This window comes from Camelus bactrianus, chromosome 12 (assembly GCF_048773025.1).
Source record: "Camelus bactrianus isolate YW-2024 breed Bactrian camel chromosome 12, ASM4877302v1, whole genome shotgun sequence".
NCBI classification, from domain to species: Eukaryota; Metazoa; Chordata; class Mammalia; order Artiodactyla; family Camelidae; genus Camelus; species Camelus bactrianus.
In genome coordinates, this window is record NC_133550.1 from 62,272,315 (window position 1) to 62,293,004 (window position 20,690).

At 56.8% G+C, this 20,690-nt stretch overlaps 1 protein-coding gene across 2 annotated transcripts; it reads right to left on the minus strand.

Moving 5' to 3' along the window:
* Positions 1-534: 534 nt before the first annotated feature.
* PDGFB (platelet derived growth factor subunit B) lies at positions 535-20,486 on the minus strand. Of its 2 annotated transcripts, none has more exons than XM_010960286.3 (7): positions 19,410-20,486; positions 11,450-11,546; positions 9,120-9,209; positions 7,672-7,877; positions 6,142-6,283; positions 2,483-2,632; positions 535-1,990 (listed from the first exon to the last, which is right to left on the minus strand). In XM_010960286.3, exons 1-6 carry the CDS (start codon positions 19,470-19,472, stop codon positions 2,508-2,510), a joined length of 723 nt encoding a protein of 240 aa, XP_010958588.1. In that variant the 5' UTR covers positions 19,473-20,486; the 3' UTR covers positions 535-1,990; positions 2,483-2,507. The 2 variants fall into 2 exon arrangements, with proteins under 2 accessions (XP_010958588.1, XP_010958589.1); XM_010960287.3 differs by having other exon boundaries at positions 535-2,139.
* Positions 20,487-20,690: the final 204 nt, after the last annotated feature.

The window sequence follows — 20,690 nt, forward strand, 5'->3', positions numbered from 1 at the left end:
TCAGATGAGGTACTGGCCAGAGAGGGGCTGTGACTTTCCCAAGGCCACACAGCTCTCTAAGGGCTGAGCCAAGATCAGACCCTAGCTCCAACTTTCAGCTGTGTTCTTCTTAACCCCACAGCCCCTCTGGGACCCCTCCAGCCTTCCCCACATCGGGTATCCCCTCCCCACAGCCAGTCCCACCCCACAATGCTGAGGATTCATTTCACTTGTGGAGACTCTCAAGTTAGAGACCCATCCCTTGTCCCTGCCAGTGACAGGCACAGGGCTGGGACGTGGGGTCCAGGTATCCGGAGCTGCAGCAGGACCAAGACCGACAGAGTGGGCCGTGTGGCTCTCCCCGACAGAGGCCTCCCTCAGAGCAGTGGGCTGGCGTGTGCGCACGCATGTGTGAGTGTGCGTGCGTGTGTGCGTGCGTGAGTGTGAGCCTGAGCCTCCTAGGGCGAGAGGAACACGTTGCAAGCTGTCGGCAAATCCTGCCAACGCGGAAAGGGTAATTGTCACAGCAGTGCCAACAGACAGATCTCCGGCGGATTCATTTGGTTTTGTTTTGTGGTTATTTTTTTTACAACTTTAAATACGGAATATAAATAAATTTTACATTTAAAAAATAAAAGGAAAGCCCCCAAAAATATAATCACCAACTTTACAAACAGAAGGAAGCAGATTTTGGAGAGGGGGAGGGGGGAAAGTGCAGTAGAAGGTGGAAAGGGAGGTGGGAGCTCAGACCCCACCCCTAGGGGGCCCTGGGGATCTTTTCCCTTTTCTCCCTGACTCCCAGCCCAAGAGCTGCTTTCCTGGGAGGAGCCACCAGAGATGGAACTCAAAAGGATCTAAGATGGGGGAAGCACGCAGGGGCGGGGCAAGGCTGCTCTCTCCCTTGAAGACTTTCTCTTGGGTTTTTCCGCACCTGTCTGGAAGGGAGACTGCCTGAGCTGAGGACTTGGGGAAATGGAGGCCACGTGGACAAGTATTGTCTCCCTGCCCCCCACCAAGGGCTCACTCCTGTCCAACCTCTCCAAGTCCTGGGTTGGGTCAGAGGCCCAGCCAGTCCACACAGAGCCTTTGTGTCAATTAGGAAAAGGATCTCTTTCCTCAAGACACTTAACCTTCATATGCCAGAAAATTGTCATAATAAATATACAAATTGGCCACATCTATGGTGTGTGTGAACTGTGATCCCTGCATGCAGTGCCGTTGTGCAGTGCACACCCTGTACATCCTTACATGGCAGTCTTGGCTGGGCTGGGATCTGATGGGCAGGCCCCCTGCTGCCCTGGTTGCTGGTCTTCTGTCCTACAGAATAGTGACTGGGATTATCTGAGGCTTCAATCAGGGGTCCAAGAGCCCCTGGGTGGAGCAGACTGTAGGGCCAGGACAGGAGGAAACATAGGGTGGAGGTAGAGAGATGAAACAGAGGAAAAAGTGAAGGGGGGAGTGGCAGGAGGCAGTGGATGCCCAGGTCACCATCTACAACCACCTCCAGAACAAACTTCATCTCTAACCCATCTGAGAGGGCACTTGGCTGCCTGGTGCTCTGGCCATACCCGCCCAGAAGAGTCCACATCTTCAAAGAATTCAAATATATAAAATGAAAAGAAGCCACTGTGAGCAGAGATGACCAAGGAGAGCTGACCAGGCCTGGGCACTGCAGGAGGGGGTTTCTCCAGTCTCTGCTCCCCCACATAGTCTCAGCCACAGGAGTACCCCGGCCTGCCTGGGAGTGCTCCCTGCAGAGCTACCTGAAGGTCCAGGGACCAGGCAGGCCATGCTGAGAGGCCCTCAGGCCCACATGCAGAGTTTCGGGCCAGTCCACAGCGCGGGCGAAGGAAGCCCCTTTCCCCCAACCAACAGCGACCCCATCAGTCTCTCTTGCACTCTTATCCCATTTCTTCCAGGTCAGAAGAGGAAAACAGCAATGGAGTCCAGGTCCTTCATTTCCTTCTTGGGCTTTTGGGCAAGATGCTGGAGGCCGCTGAGGGAAGACCCGCTGGTGGAAGGGTGGACGGACACGTGGAGGGGTGAGGGAAGCACCATTGGCCGTCCGAATCAGGCATCGAGACAGACGGATGAAGGGAACAATATTATCACTCCAAGGACCCCATGGGGGCAATACAGCAAATACCATATTAAATAACCCTGCAGGCCAAGCAGAGGGACACAGTGGGTCAGAGACAGCCCAGGGGCTCCATCCCACGCTCACACGCCCCACCTTGCCAGGGTCGACCAGCTGTCCCCGATTTCCAGCAGTGCTGGGAGATTTGAGGTTTAGACCTCCCATTCCCTTAGGGTATGCTGGCACACAGCTGGGCTGGGGTCCCCATGGTTATCCCCATTGATAACTAGGAAGAGGGGATCAAGGCTTCAAGCCTGGACTTTGTATAGGAAAATGCCTCTACCCCAACCCTTTCCTCAGCCCAAGCCACAGGCCAGGGAGAAGGAAATGCAGTGCTGGGCCTCAGTTTCCCCACCTGGCCCTCACCTGCCCGCACTCTCCTGCGATGCCCCTAGGCTCCGAGGGTCTCCTTCAGTGCCTTCTTGTCATGTGCGTGCTTGAACTTCCGGTGCTTCCCCTTAGGGGGCCGGCGGACTCGCACCGTCCGAATGGTCACCCGAGTTTGGGGTGTCTTGGCTGCAAGAGAGAAAGAAAGGTCTTGTTAGCAGGAGGAAGAGCACGGGTGACGAGGAGGAAGCAGAGGAATCTATCCCTTTTGATCAAGCCCTGCCACAGACCTCCCCAGATCCTCTGGGCTGAGAGAGGGGTGGGAGGGGAGGCTGGGGCCAGACCTCCCGGGTTTGAATCCCAGCTCCACCGCTCATCAGCTGTACCTTAGGGACAATTACTGAACCATTCTGTGTCTCTTTTCCCACCTGTGAGATGGGATAATAAGATTGCCTGCCTCATAGGACTGGTGGAAGGAATAGCTGACGGTATGCTGGCAGAGACGGAGCGGGGGCAGGTGAACTATGGCTTCAAGCTCCTTGTCATTACCCCACTGCTATGCCCCTTATTTCTACACCCCTTGAACCTGGCCTGGACTTGGATCTGTTAACCAATATTAGGAGGCAGACTGATGCTGGCTAGTTCCAGGCATAAGACTTAAGAAGGCCTGGCAGTTCCCAACTTTGCACTTTGGGGAGCCCTGTGATGCCACTTAAGAAGTCTGGTTCCCCTGCAGGGGAGGCTGCAAACCACAGGGACAGGGATAGAGGCCCAGCTGTCCCAGTGCAGCCGCCAGATAACGGAAGAGTAGGATCGCCCAGCTGAGCCCAGTCAACTCACAATGGGGGGAGAATAGAAAATGGCTATTGTCTTAAGCCACTACGTTCAGAGAAAAGATGATTCGCAGATAGCAGCTGCTCTTATTCACTTATTTCTTATTCCCTCAGCTTGACCCTCTATTGAGATTTCCTGCCACCAACCTCAGCCCTTTCTCATCACAGGAGGAGGGAGCCACTGGGCTTCTGGAGGAACCACATGCCCTGCCTCTGACCTGGGCCGTCCCTGACCCCTTTCCCCGATTGTAGGCAGTACAGTGGGGGGCAGGCCAGAGCTCGGGCTGTGGGCAGACCACCTGGATCCACACTGGGCTTTCCCAAGTGTTACTTGTATGCTTTGGGAAAGTCATGTACACTCTCTGTGCCTCAATTTCCACATCTGTAAAACTGAGAACAGCAGCTCCCGTGTTAGGAGATAATACATGGAAACAGCCAGAAACCCTTAGCTAGCACTTAGCACACACCTGGCAAAGTTCTAAGCTTGTTTATCCTCACAGCAGGTACAGGTATGTACATTTAACAGATGAGGAAACTGAGACAGAAAGACTGGGATTTGAACCCAGGGATCTTCCTCGAATCCTTGCTTTTAACCACTGGGCTGGAAATCTCTTCACCTGCAAGTCTCAGTCAAGGTTAGTGCTTATGTCTCTCTTCCTCCTGGGTGCCCAGATAGACACCCTGGCAATGAAAGTTTTGTCTGCCAAGCTCAAGGCCCACCTCTTCCTGGGAGCCTTCCGAGTTCTCCCCGGCCCACCCAGCTCTTTGGAGCCAGCACCTGACCTCCTACCTCACAGACACAAGCTCCCATTAGGCAGCCACTCATCTCTGAAAACAGGCAATACAGGGACTCAGGCAGGTCTCAGTTCCTCCTTGGGGGAGGCTACCCAGGAGGGCCACTGAAGGGCCAGAGTTTCCGCTCCAGAAACAGGGCCATCAGCAGGACACTGGGCTGGGCAGAGCTGGAGCAAGCTCAAGGTTGTCACTTAGCTCTTAGGTGATATGGAGCAGAGCTCTGTGCCCAGGAGGTCTGACACTGACCACCACACGGGCCACATCCCAAGCCTTAGCCCTGCCCGCAGACAGCTGCTGGAAGAATCAGCATCCGGGGCCAAAATGCTGAAACTACAGTGGCGAGACTCTGCTGCCTACATATCAAGTGATTGAACACACTGCCCAAGAAACTGGTTTAGAAAATCACATGAAACAAAGGCATGGAAAAGAACCCCGTTCTGAACATAAAGAAGATGTAATTTTTCCTGACTAGAAATCATTCTCCATGTTAATGCTACAAATAATTTACAACACATTGATTTGAAGTTGTCAAATTCTCAGTCTTCCCAAGGCACTGGGCCTCAGCTCAACTCTGAGAACAGGAGGAAGAGGCTAAGAGATGGCCCTACCTTCAGGAGGCTTGTTAAGAAAAAATGACAGCAAGATTGTCCTGTCCCCTAACCAGAGAAAGTTAATCAAAACAGTTACTTGTGTGATTTTTTTATACTCATTTAATCCTCTTAACTTAAGGGTTCTCATTTGATCCTTACTGCAAACATTCAAGGGAGAAAATGCAGCAGGAGTCAGTCAAAAGAACCCCAAACTAGATGTTACAAGACCTGGGTTCTGGGCTAGGCTTTGCCACTGTGCACTCTTCATTAAGTTCCTTAACCTCTCTGTGCTCCAGCAGCCCTGTCATTAACACTGAAGGACTGACTTGCACGTCATCCATTCTAACTCTAAGATTTTAAAATCTTAAAAAAAAAGAAAATGATGAGACAAGTTTAAGAGCCAGTGATAGCTGTCAGGGTGAGGTAAGAGCCAAGCGTAGACCTTCAGGATACCTGGGTTCTAGCTATGCCCCTGCCTGGAACTGGCTGTGTGACCTTGGGCAAGTCCTCAGCCTGTCTGGGCCTCAGGCACTGTCTCTGTAAAATGTAGAGGAGGCAACTGGACCACATTATTTTTTTTTTTCAGTCCCTTTCCACTTTTTAAGTCAAACTATGCCCCTGAAATTGTGAATTCATGAAATCTAAGGATAGGAACTAAACTCCAGTTTCATGTATCCATCCGATGTTTGAGCTGTGTCTGTCACACCCCAGCTGCATGGTTGTCCAGCCTTTACTTGTATAGCTCCAGCAATGGGGAACTCATCACCTAGTAAGACAGACAATTCCATCTTGGACCCCTGACTGATTACCAGCTTTTGTGTGTATGGAGTTACAGTCTGTCTCTGGTGATTTTTCTCCACTGGTCCTAATTTTTCCACCAAGGCTACAAGGAATTAGTGTGATTTCTCATCCCCAGGACAAGTTGTTAAATATCTGAAGACAATATGTGTGAGGTGTTTGTTCTCTGGTCCAGGCCATGGCTCCTCCCACCATTTCATACACCCACTGAACAAAGTAGGGGGCTGTGGTAGCAAGGCTGGAATGGTGGCTGCTCTGGATGGGGTGGCCAGCAGATCTCAAGAAGGAAGGTGACTTCTGACCTTAGACTCAAGTGAAGAGAAGGAGCGAGACTTGTGAAGAGCTAGGAGAAGTGAATGTCAGACAGAGTGACATGTGCAAAGGCCCTGAGGCAGAAACCTACTTGGCCACTCAGAAAAGCCAACCTTCCTGGGGTGGTACAAGTAAGGGGGAATAGTTGGCAGCAAGGCCAGAGGGCCAACTGGGTGAGAGGTGGTGGGCTACTTTCTCCCATAAGGCCTCACAGGTAGGGGAGGAATCTGGATTGTTGTCAGTGATATGAAAAGCTTCAAGTGAATGTAACCAGGGGCGTGCCTGATCCCCATGTGCCCCTGGCAGCTGCCACTGGAGAAGGGGGCTGCAGGGCTGAGCAATTAGAGTCAGGCCCTGGATGGGCAGTTACCTCGCTGCTCCTGGGAACTTCCCGGGCTTCGGGTCACAGGTCGTGCCACCACCGTCTCACACTTGCACGCCAGGTGGTCCTCCAAGGTCACTGTGGCCTTCTTAAAGGTTGGCTTCTTCCGCACGATCTCGATCTTTCTCACCTGGAAGATCAAAGTGATTCTGTGAGACCACAGGGATAGGGGCCAAGGGAGCCACCTGCCTGCTCCTCCCCGCAGCATCCCCTGTGGATCTTTCCTCGAAAGCCTGGAGAGTGCAGGGCAGACACTTTGGCCCAAACAATTGCAGGACCTTGCCCTCTGCCCTTCTCGTAGCTTTTCCATCAAAACAAGCCCTCCCGACCTGGCCTCTGCAGTCCCCGTTGGAACCCCCAGAGAGGGAGGAAGGCATTTCCGGGTTGAGCATGGGGCCTGTGGTATCCTCATTCCTGAAGCGCCAGCCAAGGTCAGGGGCTGCTGCAGAGGCGGGGAGATGGTTGTCTGGAAGGAAGTGGGGGGAGGCTTTATCCAGGAGGGAGGCGGGAAGGGGCAGGTCAGCTGTCAGGTGTCCATCCACAGAGCTGGCAGTGTTGGGGACAGGAGATACCATGACAGTGGGTGCTGGGTGGAGAGTGACATCAGTAATCTTGGGCACAGGGCCCAGGCCTGGGATGGAAGGCGGACACTAGGACAGGCCAGAGCTGACCACAGGGGAGGGGAGTGTGGAGAAGGAGGCAGAGCACTTGGCAAGGGTAGGTAGGGTTCACCAGCCAGTCCTGAGCCTTGGGGAGGTGTGCCTACCACCCAGCTGCTCAGCCCAGCCTAACCTGGTGTGTGGGCAAGGCTGGCCCAAGGAGTGCAGAAACCTTTCCATATGAATCAGAAAACAGCTGAGACTTCTCTGGCCCTGCCCTGCCCCATGTGAGACAGGGAGCTCCCCAGAACAGCCTCTACTCTAAAATTTCCCTTGAGTCAGAGTGTATACCCAACCTTTCCAAGAAAGGGTCAGGACTCAGCATTCTGACTCTTTGTTAGGGGCTGCCCCAGCTCCTGCAACGTCTCTTAGTTGGGGGGGTCTCTGTCCTCCTTGTTAAAGATATGACTTGTCAAAGGGAGATGAGTGGGCCTTAGAGATGCTGGGGCACCTAACCGAGCCTTTTTCTGGGTGGAATGAGAGCCCTGAATAGGGGAGAGCTTTGGGGGAACTGGAGCAGCTGCCCACAACATTCCGAGTGTACAATATACTTGTGAACCAGTCTATTCAAGGGATATTTGGGGATTTTATTCCCCATAAAGGAGGAGGCAGCATCCTTTACATCTGGCCCCACACCCAGCCCTGCCCGGGGGGCCTGTCTGTGGCTCGTGTTCACAGCAGCCTGGGTGGCCTCGGTGGACCCATGGGTGGCCTCCGCACACCCGTCTGGAGGAAGTTTCCCACGAGTGGCCCTGTCTGGACAGAGCCCTGGGGCCTGCAAGAAAGGCCTTTCACCCGCCAGGAGCCTGGTCAGCGTGTTCCGCACCCCCATCCCCGGGGCTGGCTGTGGCCTGCGCACCTGGACGGGCCGCAGCTGCACCTGGGTGGGGCGACACTGCACGTTGCGGTTGTTGCAGCAGCCGGAGCAGCGCTGCACCTCCACGCAGGGTGGCCACACCAGGAAGTTGGCGTTGGTGCGGTCTATGAGGCGCCGGGAGATCTCGAACACCTCAGTACGTGTCTTGCACTCAGCGATCACGGCTGGCTCAGCGACTGTCGGGAAACCTGGAGGGAGCGGGGACCTCTGTCAGGGAGGTGGGCCTGTCCAGACCCCCCACCAGCAGGAAAGCCCAGGGCGGAGCCACTATGGGACTGCCTACCCTTAGAAATGGCTGGCCTGTTCTCACCTCCTTCAACCTGGGGGTGGAGGGTTCAAGTCCTGGCTGTTACCAGCCATGGGACTTGGGCAGGTTGCTGATGGGCTTAAGGCCTAAGTTTCCCAGTTTGTGAAATGGGAATGAAGAGATCTATACCCAAGAAACATTGTAAGGATCAGTGAGATCATTCTGAGAGCACTGGCATGTTTTACATGTCAGTTTCCTTCCACCAGCCCTCAGCCATTTTATTCTATGATTTCATACATTTATGGGTTTGCCCAGCATGTGGCCTTTACTTGTATATTATCTTGTAGCCACTCTCACATTGCTGTTTACACTGTAATCTATTCTTACCTTGTTGCTTCTTTCAAGCCTCAGTTTCCTCACCTATGATATGGGATAACAGTGCCTACACTGCACTTGCCTATCAAAGGAGTAATGTGAGTGAAGCCTGGCCTACAGCGGGCACACAGTCAATGCTGGGGATATTGTCATCTGTCGTTATTTACATGTACAGAAACTGAGGCTCCGAGAGCTAAATGAGCCGCCCAAATTCAGAGCGGGCAGTGAAACTCAGGCCACTCGACTCTTATGTAGAAGGCCCCCCAGCCACTGTCCACAGTGTTTTGGGCCCCGCAGGTGGGCAGAGAGAAGGAGGGGCTTGGAGTGGGCACCTGCCTCCCTGGGAAGGCTTCTGTGGGACCCAGTGATCTCTATCCTCCTTTGCTTCACGCCTGCTGTTCCAGGCACAGCCCTTTGCAGCAGCAGACATAGGCAGCCTGCCAACGGCACTCGGTTCAAGTGAGAAGAGCTACTTGGGATCCCAAACCCACCACCTGCTAGCTGTGTGACCTCAGCTACTTCTTCACCCTCTCTGGGCCCCAGTTTTCAACACTATAAAATGGGGTTAACAGTATCTACCTCCAAGGTGAAACTAATGAACAAATGAGGTTTTAAAGGACTATATTCAGAAAACAGTGTGACTCAACTCCTTGATAGAGGGTAATTTAAGGATCGTTACAGTCTTTTAGCTCCATTCAGTCCTAAGTGACAAAACAGCCAGCCTTCCAGCCTCGGGCTGGCTGCATCCCCAATTCTCCCTCCCTGCCTCCCACCTCTGAGGGGCCACCGTTGTCACCCTCAGCCTTACCTAGGCTCCTTCTCCCTCGGGATAAGCTCTCCAGCTCGCCTCCAGAATGGGACCGGGTCAAATTCAGGTCCAATTCAGCCCCGTCTTCATCTGTAAGAGGAGGTCAGACGTGCTCTGATAACTGCTGGCTGGCCAGACCATGGGGTGGGGGCTCTGAGCAGGCTCCGGGGCAGGTAGGAGGACTGCCTCTCACCCTTCACTGGCACACCACTCCAGAAAATAGTCTCCCCTTTTGCTCCCTGTAAACCTGAGGGTCCTAGCTACCAGGAGTGGCCTCTCCAGGCAAACGCTGGGGTGGCCACGGGGCTCAGAGGGTGGTGGAGCCCTGACTTATCATCAGCCCCTCTCTGGGACCTTCAGCCACATATTTGGACAGAACCCATGTCAATGGAGTTAAAAATAGCCCATCCCCTTTGCTACTATAAGAGAACCCTCCTTGGCCTCCAGGGCAGGGTGAGGACCCAGAGCTCTGAAGGCCAGTTTCCAGTGCCCCTCCACCCAGCGTTCCCATAGGAAGTGCTGAATGGAGAAATTCCCAGAATCCCCAGGGGGGACCAGCGTGCCCTGGACACAGCCCCTCTGGAGCCCCGGACAATGGCCCAGTTGGGCGGGAGAGAGGGAGAGAAGGAGAGGGAAGGGGTGGGGGCTGAAGGCAGGGAGAGGGGTGGGGAGCCAGGCCTGCTGGGTGGGGGCTGGGGGGGGTCTCTCTCTAGCCCCCAGTCTTCCACCGTCTCTGTCCCTCTCCCTCTAACCTTTTGCCCCATGTCTGCCCTAAGTTGTCCATTTATTCCTGAGTTCACAAACCACAGCTCCCTCCTCCAGCCTGGGCGGCCCTCATCCATCTCAGCGTCATCAGCACTCCTCAGAGACATCCCTCTCTCTAGATGGCGGCCGGAAGCCGCTGCGGGAAGTGAGGGTGGGAGAGGACTTGGAGCCACACTGCATCATGGGCAGACCCTTCTGTCTCTCTGATGGCTGAAGTGCCAGCATAGAAGCTACAGGGTGTCCTGCCCACTCCACGTGGCACCTCGCGGCTCATGCTGTGTACCCCGCCTGCTGACTCTGCCATTGACAAAGCTCCCGCTCATCCGTGCAGACTCCCAGGGGGTCCTGTTTGGAGGAGGCTGTGCTATAACTGGTGCCTTTCCGTCTAGCCTGCTGCTCCCACGTCAGCCAGTCTGTCTGTCTGTCCTTCTCACTCCCTTCCTTTCTCTCTGCCATCTCTGGAATGTCCCTCGTGGGGAGGAGATGGGGAAAAGATGTGCTTTGTGGAAAGGTTAAATTTATTAGGAAAAAATAGCCACATGGTTGCCTTGAAACAGGCCCACTATTGAAAACCTCATCTTGGACCCCGACCCCCACCCGGGGTGCGTAGGGGCTGCCCGAGGGTGGGGGCCAAGGGCCTTGGAAAGAAACAGCAGAAAGGCTAAATTTGGAAGTTGCCCCATTGTGTTGACCAGGGCTGGCCAGTCGGGCATGGGGTGGGGGGTGTGGGAGACGTGGGGTGGGGGGCCTGGTGAACAATAGGTGGGCCCAGCTGGGGCCCCCTCCTGCTGGCCTCACCAGCCCCCGGCACAGGCAGGTTTGAAAGGGCCCGGGAATGCTTTTGAGAGGGAGCCAGGGGCCCAACGGGGAGAGGAAACAAAGGCAGGAAATGCTGTCCCCCGTAGATAGCAGTCTGGGCAAGGATTACAAAGTGACAAAGAGACAAAACCCCAGAGGGAAGGAGAGCTGGGGGTGCAGGGGGGGGTGCCGAGCAGGGCTCCAGGGAACAGGCCAGAGGTTAGAATAGAATGGAATTTGCTCTGAAGACAGCGTTTATAAATACATTCCCGACCCATCCCACCAGCCCCGCCACGTGTGTGCCACCGAGCACGTGCCCATGCGCTGAGCGCATTCTCGGGCATGGGCAGGGCTGCCCACTGGTCCGGGCCAGGTGTCCCTGGGAGACCTTGGAGACTGGGCCCTCAGCCAGAGCGGCAGGGAGATAGATGGCTCCTCCTGCACCACCCTCCCTGGCTGAGTCCACACCTGGATATACACTCAGCAGATGCCCTGGGCACCTTCTCCCTGCCCCCTCCTCTCGGTACCCCACCCTCTGCAGCAAGCCAGAGCCACATGTGGGAGCTTTTCCTGCCACACCCTACATCCCAGGTAGCAACCCGCCCGCCTACTCAGCCCTGCCTTGGACGGGCGTGGCTCAGCCCTCCATGAGCTGCCACAGGCTCTGGTTCTCTGGATGTCAAGGAAGAGGGGATGTCCTTGCCCTGCTCGCCTGGCTCCCCAGAACTCGGCAGAGGGCCAGAGCACCGGATGAGGATTCAATTTACCTACGGAGTCTCCATGCAGCAGGCGCTGGAGGTCATCAAAGGAGCGGATCGAGTGGTCACTCAGCATCTCGTAGAGCTCCTCGGGAATGGGGTCCCCCTGCCAGGCAGACATATGGGACCAAGTGAGCTGGCAGCAAGGGCTTTCCAGCTGTGGTTCTCTTCCAAACATACACACTTTGTCCTATAGAACATTCCCGCAGGGCACCTTTGGCCATGGGCGAACAGACGGCCAGGATGAGAGCAGGAGCACAAAGGCCTGGGGCCAGAACCTGCCCAAGCCCCTAAAACCCAGTTCAGATCTGCACCCCTCAGCCCCTAACAGGAACCCCAGCTCGCTTTAAGTTAGATTTGACTGTATGTGTCTGTCTCCCCATCAGACCCAGGTTCTGGGAGGCTCCAACAATCTGATTTCTGTCTGCTTCCCCTCCACACCTGACAGCTAAAGGCAGCCAGCATTTGTCATGGGAGATCTAATTATCCCTATTTTACAGATGAAAAAAACAGGCTCAAATAGGTGACATCCTTGGTCAGAGTCCTACAACTGATTTATCAGCAGAACCTGCATTCAGACCCAGGTCTTTCTGATGGCAGAACCCTTACTCCCAGCTTCCTGGGTACACGAGGTGTTTAATAACTGCTTGAGGAGTAGGTCGGTCTCAGGAGGCCATGTGCACTAGTGATATCTACTTAGCCTCTCACTCAAAGAGAAGAGAAGGGAATCCTCAGATATGGCCGGGAAACCTGAAAGCTCACCCATGCCCCATGCTCAACCAAACCCTATTTTTAGAGCCCCTCTGGCCTGTTACCAAAAACACTTGAAACTTAATAAGCACTTTAACAGGCCCCATTCTGAGCCGGGCTTCCTCCAGGGAAATTACAGGTCCCACAATAACATGAGAGCAGCTCAAATAGGAAGGGCACGGCCACGTCCCACAGGCCGGGGAGACCCGAGGGGCTGATGCCAAAGGTCTTGAGAAAGAGGTGAGGGCAGATGAGAGGCTGAAAAGCATAATCCAACAATCAGTGCCTCTGGGCAAAGAAAATGCCTAAGATCTGCTGCGTGTCCGGACTCACACCCATGTAGACACGCGCACGTGCGTGCACGCGCGCGCACACAGAGGAGGGCTGTGTCTTGTGGAAGGAGCCCTGGCGAGGGCACACGCAGACCCAACTTACTACGGCCTGACTGTGGATTACACAACTCTGTGCCTCGGTTTTCCTGGGCTAAGAGGGGAGGTGCTCCTGCTCTAGCTGGTTCACTGAACATTCCACTGCCTGGAGAGCTGAGCAGCTCAGCACAGGCTGCCTCCAGGAAGGAACGCTGCCCTCTCCCTGACTGACGGGTCAGAGAGACTATCCTGCCTCAAGGCCAGCCCTGGGAGATGCTCCCTGAAAGGTCTGCTGGGAGCCTGGTGACTGATCAGGTTCTAGCCTCCCCCAAAGTTCTGTTTCCTCATCACTTATCAACACCTCCTTCAGAGGTCCTACCATGTGCAGCTCTGTCCACCCGAGTTGGCCTGGAGTCAGAAGACCCAAGGTGGACAGTGGCCGTGACTGCTTTTCCAATGAATTCTTGAGACCCCTGAGCTCAGTTTCTGCATTTGAACGTGGAGCTTATAATCCTGCCTGGTGCCTAGTTCTGTCGGGAGGTGTGAGGGAGGGAAGGGTGGGGGTCTAGTAGTCAGCTTGGCTAGGAGTTGGGGTCCATGGCTGCACAGCCGGGGAGCCAGGAGCTGCATGTGTGAGATGGAGGAGGGGTGTCGACTCAGCGGCCCCTCACTCTCCTCTCTCTTCTCCACTGTGCCCCGCCTCATCCAACCTCAGAGAGGCCACGCCTCTGGTGGTCACCAAATGTGAACACCAGACCCAACCATGGAATGGAAAGGAGGCAGCTGGTCTTCAGTGAAGCCCAAGGCAGGCCACTCACCCTGAGGGTTTTATCTGCCCCAGATCTGGTAGTTCAGAGAGCTGGAATCCACCTCATCCTGCTACTAACCTCCCTGTGACTTCAGGCTGGTCACCACCCCTCTCTGGTCCTGGGTCTCATTTGTGAATTGAAGGGGCTGAAAACAATTGATTCAATTCTAATTCTGCCAGGGGGTGGCAGAAGAAACAGCAGAGGAAAGCCACGGATGGGGTACCCAGTCAGGTCTCCCAGGCTGCTTGTGGGGTAATGATTCAATTAAGAGCAGCCAGAAGGTCCAGTACCAAATGGCACATAGCGCTCATGCCAAGACCTCCTTGCCCACTGGAGAGATGGCTGCAGCAGCCAGTCATGGCAGAGTAGGCAGACCCCCTACTCAGGCCTTGCAGATGCCCCAGACCTAGCCTATGAGGCAAAGGAGATGGTGTCTTATGGAAACAAACCCAGAAGCTCCCAGGCTGGTGGGGAAACGCCAGGTGAGATACTGGGGAGGTGGAAGAAGCACATAGTAGGTGCTCATAAAATACTGGTAAAATGCATGAAGAAGGACTCTCCCCTTCTCCCTGGGGTTCCCTCTTGTATGATTTTCCCACCTCCTCCACCAGGAGGATCACCTGGGATGTTCTCTCCTACCCCCAAGCAAATTGTCTCCTAGAGAGTGGACTTTATTCTAAGTAAAGAGACCATTCCTGCACCTGTTTTTAGTAATTTGACCACTGGATGCCCAGAATGCACTGAGAGCCCCTGGGTTTGATACTAACACCACAGCTAACTTCTGTGAAGTGCTAGCTATGTGCCAGGCACCAAGCTAAATGCTATGGATCCCAAGAGCCTGGTACTGTTTTTATTCCCATCTTCCAGATGAGGAAGTGAGGCTTAGAAAAATCAAGTAAATGGCTACAGGTCTACAAGACTAGCGAGTGGCAGGGCAGGCCCCTCTCTCCCAGCTCCTGTCTGCTCCCCACCCTGTGGATGTCATAAAGCAGTGGTTCTCAAGTTCTCAACCAGGGATGAATGGGCCCCCAGGGGACACTGGCCATGTCTCGAGGCATTTTGGTGGTAACAACTAGAGGAGTGCTACAGGCCTTAGTAGGTGGAGGCCAGCAAAACATCCTTGTATGCACAGGACAGCCTTCCACAATAAAGGATTCTCTGGCCCAAAATGTCCCCAGCGCAGAGATGGAGAAACTCTGCACCAGACAAACAAGCAAGGGCTTCAGCTGCAGGGGAACCTCGGTTCTTGGAGTCTTTAACAACCTAAAACCTCAGCTTCTTTATCTTTTAAATGGGCCTAATAACACCTCATGGAGGGGGTGGTTATTGGGGAATCACACCTAGCAGAGCATCCAGCAAATGATAGTTAGTGAGCTGTGCTGTGGTCACCATCCATTCCTTCAGTGTGGCTCCTGGAGGGCACGCCTGTGCAGGGCCAGCAGTGCAGGACATTTTTAAGGATGACAGTAGGTGGGTGGTGAGCTGCCTGCCCACAGGAGAGAATGTGGCTTTGCATTATCCCCGGTGCTGGGCCACAGGAAATGGCACCTGAGCCCCACACTGGCACTTGCCTGGGGCCATGTGGGCTGGTGGGTGGTTCCTTTCCGGGGCCGGGGGTGGCTGAGGGGTGGGGAAATTCAGTCTGTGGTCAGCTCCAGGATGCAATGCCCTGGGGGAGACTCACAGGGGCACCTGCTTGGGGTCGTGGTGTGGGAGGGTGAGCAAGCCGGTGGAGCCTGGGTTTCCCCAGGCATAGGTTCTAGAAGCCTCTGTAGGCGGGCAGCTCCCCTCAGTGACAGCAATGGAGGCATGGCACCCTGATGAAGCTGTCCCAGATCTCAGGCCTGGGGTTCCTGGTAGGGCAAGGGCGTGGCCAGAAGGCAGCTGGGGCACAGCCAGCCATGGGAGCCAAGGCAAACAGCCTCGTCCCCACCCCACTCCACCCCCAACGCCAGCTGCAGAAGGTAGGAAGGGCACGAGCTGGCTGAGGCCAGGTGACTTACAGCTCCCAACCAGGCTGGCAGATTAAAGGGACCTGGACCCCACCCTCTGCCTGGGCCCCAGTGCACACACAGACGCGCACTCCCCAGCCCGCCTGCCGTTCCGCTCCGCCGACGGAGATGACACTGGGTCGGCCCAAGCAACCAGGGGCGTTGTCAGCAGCGGGCAGAGGGAGAAGCCAACAGGGCCTCGGAGCGCCCGCCTGCCTCAGAGTCTCAGGCCTGATCTAGATTCAATGCCAAAGCCAAGCCCTTTGAAGAAGGCTTCTCTGGACAGACCACAGAAGCCATTTAGAACCACCCTTTCCCACCTAGCATCTCCCTGCCCTATTGCTCCTGGGACCCCACCCCACTCCCCGACCCCTGCTACAGTCAGCCCAGCCCCTCACTGGACTCCCATCTCTCCCTCGAGCAGAAAAATTTTTTGACCAGGAAGAGAGGGGCCAGTGCAGCAATTATAATACTGGCAGCCCACTGCAATCACTGCCACCCTTAGTCCCAACTCCCAGCACCGAGTGGGCCCCAGGAATCTGCATTTTCAAGAGGCCAGGTAATTCTGCTGCTCTGGGGGAACTCTGAGCTAACCCAACCTTCTCATTTTGTTTTGTTAGGTGGTGGAAACTGAGGCCCAGCTCAAGACACACAGAACCTTTGAAATCTAATTTTCCTTCTGTTTCTTCTCCCCTGTCCAGTCCAAGTCCCAAGACATAGAGAAGAAAGACATGCTTTTCTCTCAGGATGGAGGGGTGGAGGGGAACAGGGGCACTCAAAATGAAAATGCCTGCTGGAGGGCAGTGTGGCCTTGCTGGGCTGCCCTGGGTGAGGACTGAAGGAGGCCATGTCTGTAAAGCACTTAGCAAGCCCTGGACACGTGTCTGGTCCTTCCCTAGCCCTACCCCTACCCTCCAGGATTCACTGTCCTTTTCACAAATATTTACAGATTACAGGCACCATTCGAAGCAGAGTAGACAGTGGTGACCAAGACAAAAGCTCTCTAGTGGAGTTTGCACTCAAGTGAGGAAAAACAACTCATAAACAACTAAATAACTCAGAAAATGAAAACTGTGGTGCTAGAGGGGCATTTCATGGCGGGTGATGGAAGACTTTGAGAGGGACTTACGAGGCCCATGGCAAGCACCTCTCTACCACTCCTACTGAACCAATAGCTTTCTCTCTCTCTCTCTCTCTCTCACAGACACACACACACACACACACACACACACACACACACGCACACACACACTGTTCCGAGGTCTTTCACCAGAGCCTCCAAATTCTGTTTGATCCTAAGACATTTCTAGGGCCTGGAGATCCCAGCAAGTCAGTCTCTCACTCCCTAAGGCCATTAGCAAACCAGAAAGAAGCTGGGTGCTAAGGACTATGGGCTCCTTCACTCCTTCTCAGTAGAAGGGTGCTGAGGCCAGAGGCATCACATGACAATGGGAGTCACCCTCCCGGAAGCCAGCTCAGCTGATGGAGATGGGCCCTCATGGCCAACCCTAAGCCAGGACCTACCTCAGAGCTCCCCAGCCCTTCTTCCCAGCTGCTGAGGCCTCTACCTGAGGCTCAGTCCAAGCATGGAGGGGACCTGACGAAGGCCACCTCCACCAGCAAGCCTTCCTGGACTGGCCCCCATGTCGACAGGTATTCCCTTTAGTTCTCGCCTCCTGAAGCTTACTCAGGCTCTGCAGGAAAGTGCTTTGTAAACTGCAAAGCACTACACAACTGTGGGTTCCTGAAGGCCATGTGTTTAAGGATGCTGTGATTAAAGTGAGGAGAAAGGCACCACCTTCTGTACCATAGCCACCCCACCAAACCCATGGAGCTGTGGAAGAAGAGGAGGAGGTGCTGGATGAAGCTGGAAACGGTGAGGGCAGGCCTGGGAAAGCCTTATGCAGCTGTCATCCAGCCTCTCCAGAGCATGCTGGGCTCCACAAAAAAGAACAGTCAGGGGTGGGAGCCCCCTCAGGCGTTCAGGGCCTCCAGTCTTGGAGATTTAAAGAAGGACTTACTTGAGGGGATAAATGCTTGGGACATCACAGCGACCCCAGTCACATCAACACCATTTTCAGCCACATGAGCATGGCTTAAAAAAAGCAATCACAGAGGGGTAATGCTTGAGAGACATGGAGCTGATCTAATTAGGCAAAAACCAAGTGGGTGCTGTGGACCTGGGACCTGATGTAAGGGTCCCTGTTTCCTCTCCCTCATAGGGCCCAGGAAGGAAATGGGATCGCTCCAGAGGTAATGAGATTCCTGGAACCACGGTGGGCCCACCTGTTGCTCGGGGGTGGGCACCTGGTGCAGAGGGTGTAGGGGCCGTGCGTGCCTGTACGCGTGCGTGGGTGTGCGCGCACGTGTGCTCAAGATGCGTGTTCGGGGGCCGTGCGTGCGTGTGTGTGTATGCGGTGCGCGCGCGTGTGCCCCGCGTGTGCACGGGCGTGGCGGCGGCGGGCGCGCGACCCGGCCGTGGTAATGCGTGCCCGTTGCTCTGCGCACCCGCCCGCCCGCCGGAGCGCAGCATCGCCTCCGGCCAAGAGTGTGCATGCGTGGGGTGAGTGAGCGAGTCGGGGGGCCGGGCGGGGTGGGCTGCGGAGAGCAGCGGTGGGGGCGCCGCCGTTCCCAGGACGCCCTGGCACCGGGCCCAGCCCCCAGGCCCCGCGGCGAGGAAAGACGGCAGCTGGGGCCGGCCGGCGCCCCCCTCCCCAACAGCTGGCCGCGGCCCGGGGGGCTGCGGGAGCAAAGAGGAGGGGACGTCGGGAGGGGCCTGCAGGGGGCCAGGCCGAGCCCCGCGTCCTCCCTCCCGGGTGCTGGCCGCAGGGGCTGGCCGCGGAAGGGCGGGGCCCCAGGGCGGGCGGCCGGCGGCCCTCGAGGAGCCCCGAGAACAAAAGGAGACGGCGACGGCTCCTCCGTGGTCAAAACAACCTGCGCTGGCGGCGGCCCAAGGCCCGGCCGCGGCCTCGGAGCTTTTCACTTTAACCCCTTCGCCGCCGCCGCCTCCTTTCTGCGCCTCTTTGGAGGCCAAGAGGTGCCCGCCCTCCCCGGGAGCGGGCGAGATGCGGGCTCCCGGCTGCGGCCGAGCGGAGGCGGGACGGGACCCAGGCACGCCGGCTCCCGGCTGCCCTCTTCTCCCCAGCACCTCGCGCCTCCTCCCTGCCCCGCCCCCTTTCCCACCTGGATTCCGGGCAGACTTGCCAACTCACTGCTACGTGAGGCGGGGAGGGGTGCGGGGCATTCATCCGACCTGATAGCTCCCGCAGACGTTTTTATACTCCACCTCCCTTGCTGCTATGCTTTTACAGGCGGCGCGCTCCGCACCCTGCAAGCGGGGGAGAGGGGTGCGTCTTCTCGCAGGGCGCGGGCGCAGGTATGGCGCGACCTCAGGCACACACCGCCCCGGGGTCTGTATTCCCTAAGAGCCCCTACTCCTCCCCTAATTCCAAGTGCCCAAAATCTCTCTCGGCACCCACCGCGCCCAAGACACAAGCTGCTCCTGCACCTCACTCTGGGGCCGGGCAAGACCTGCACTGGTCCGAGGACACACACCCCGACCCGGAGTGGGGGCCAGAGTGGGACGCAAACCCCCGCCCAAGATTGGCGTGGCTGCCACTGGTGCGCGAGCTCGCATCTCCCATGCAAGCCGGGTCCTGGACAGGACCTAAGCTGCACCGAAGTGGGCTGGGGAGGACGCGCTGCCTGCTGCCTTGGCACCACCCCACCCTCTCCCTTTGGCAGGAAGGGGGCTTATTCTCGGGTTCCTGAGGGGTAGGAAACAGGACCACGCACACCCACCCCTGACGCTTAAAAGCTGGAAGATTTGGGATCGCACCGCAGGAAAGAAAGCCACCGCTGCCCGCTCCCCTTAGAGCCTGGCACCTCCCGGACCTCGCGTCCCAGCCCTTGTAGGTTACCTAGCGCCTTGCGCGAGGCCCAGGGGCTGCATGGATCCAAAGTTCACTGCAGCGAGAAGAGGGGGCGATCAGAGGGTAGAGGTAGGGGTAATGAATGAAGCGAAACAGCCCCAGCTGCCGTCGCAACTTACCTCGGCGCTGACCAGACGCAGGTAGCAGCAAAGAGACAGGAAGAGCGCCCAGCAGCGATTCATGCCGACTCCGGGCCCGGCCCCGCGGGGCCCCGGACGCGTGGACCGAGCGCGCCGCCCCCGCGGCCAGGGTGAGGGGCGGGGGTTGGGGAGGGAGGTGGGCTCTGCTCGGGTCTGCGGCGATCAGGCGCTCAGGCCGCTGCAGCCGCCGCCGCGGCTCACCCGCATGGCCCCCGGGCGCCGCCGCCCCCGGCCCGGGCTCCGTCGTTGGGGGGTTGGGGAGGGCCTGGGAGCGGGACCAGAGTCCGAGGCCGCTACCTGGGCGGATCCCGAGCCCGTGCGAGCATCCACGGCCGGGGGGCTGCGTCGCGAACCAGCCGAGGCGTCTAGCCGTGTGGGGGCGCCCAGGGGACTCCAACCTCCAGGAGGAAAAAGAGCACGGCAGTCGATGGTTCGTCTTCACTCTCCAGCTAAAGGCGTTTTCCTCTGCCCAACGACTTAGCTTTTTTGCAACATTTTCTGGAAAGGCTCCCGAAGTCGGAAAGCGCGGAGCTGGGCACCTCAAAGCCAAAGACTCCCCCAAAAAACTTTTTCCAAAGTTGGCTTTGCAGCGGCGGCTCGAGTACCCGAACAGGGAGAGGTGCAAACTCCCGCCCGGGCCGGGTGGGGGGCCCGGAGCGTGTGCGCCCTGGCGCGGAGCCCGGGCGGCGGGCACGGCTGCTCCGCGCGCGCGGCGTGTCCGTTGCGCGCTGGGCCGGGCCCGGCAGACAGGTGGACGCGGCGCGAGTCGGTCTGTTCGTCTGCCCGCCTGCTTGCCGCTCAGGGCGTCCTCTGCGGGCTGCGAGCTGCGGCTGCTCCGGTTTTCTCTTTGCAACGAGGCTGGAGGGTGGGCTTTTTTCCCCCTTTTTGCGCGTGTGTGTATATGTGTGCGCGCAAAATATCTCTATCTCGGGAATGAAAGATGGGCGCTGGCGGCCAGAGGGGAGCCCTCAGGGAAGCAGCGGGGGAGGCTGCGGGCGCACAGGGAGGCAGGCGGGCTGCTCCCGGCGGCAGGAGGAGAAGTTGCCACCCTTTCAGCTGTTCCGGCCTTTATAAAGGAGAAGGGAGAGTGCGAGAGGTGGGTGGAGACAGCCTTTCCTCTTCTGGCCGAGAGTCAGCGCCAGGAGGGGGGGTAGAGGGGCGGGAGCTCCGGGAGGGCCTGAGGCAAGGATGGGGCGCTTAGGGGTCTCCAAAAGCTGAGCAGCCCCTCTGCCAGGAATCTGGCCGCTGGGAAGGAAGAAC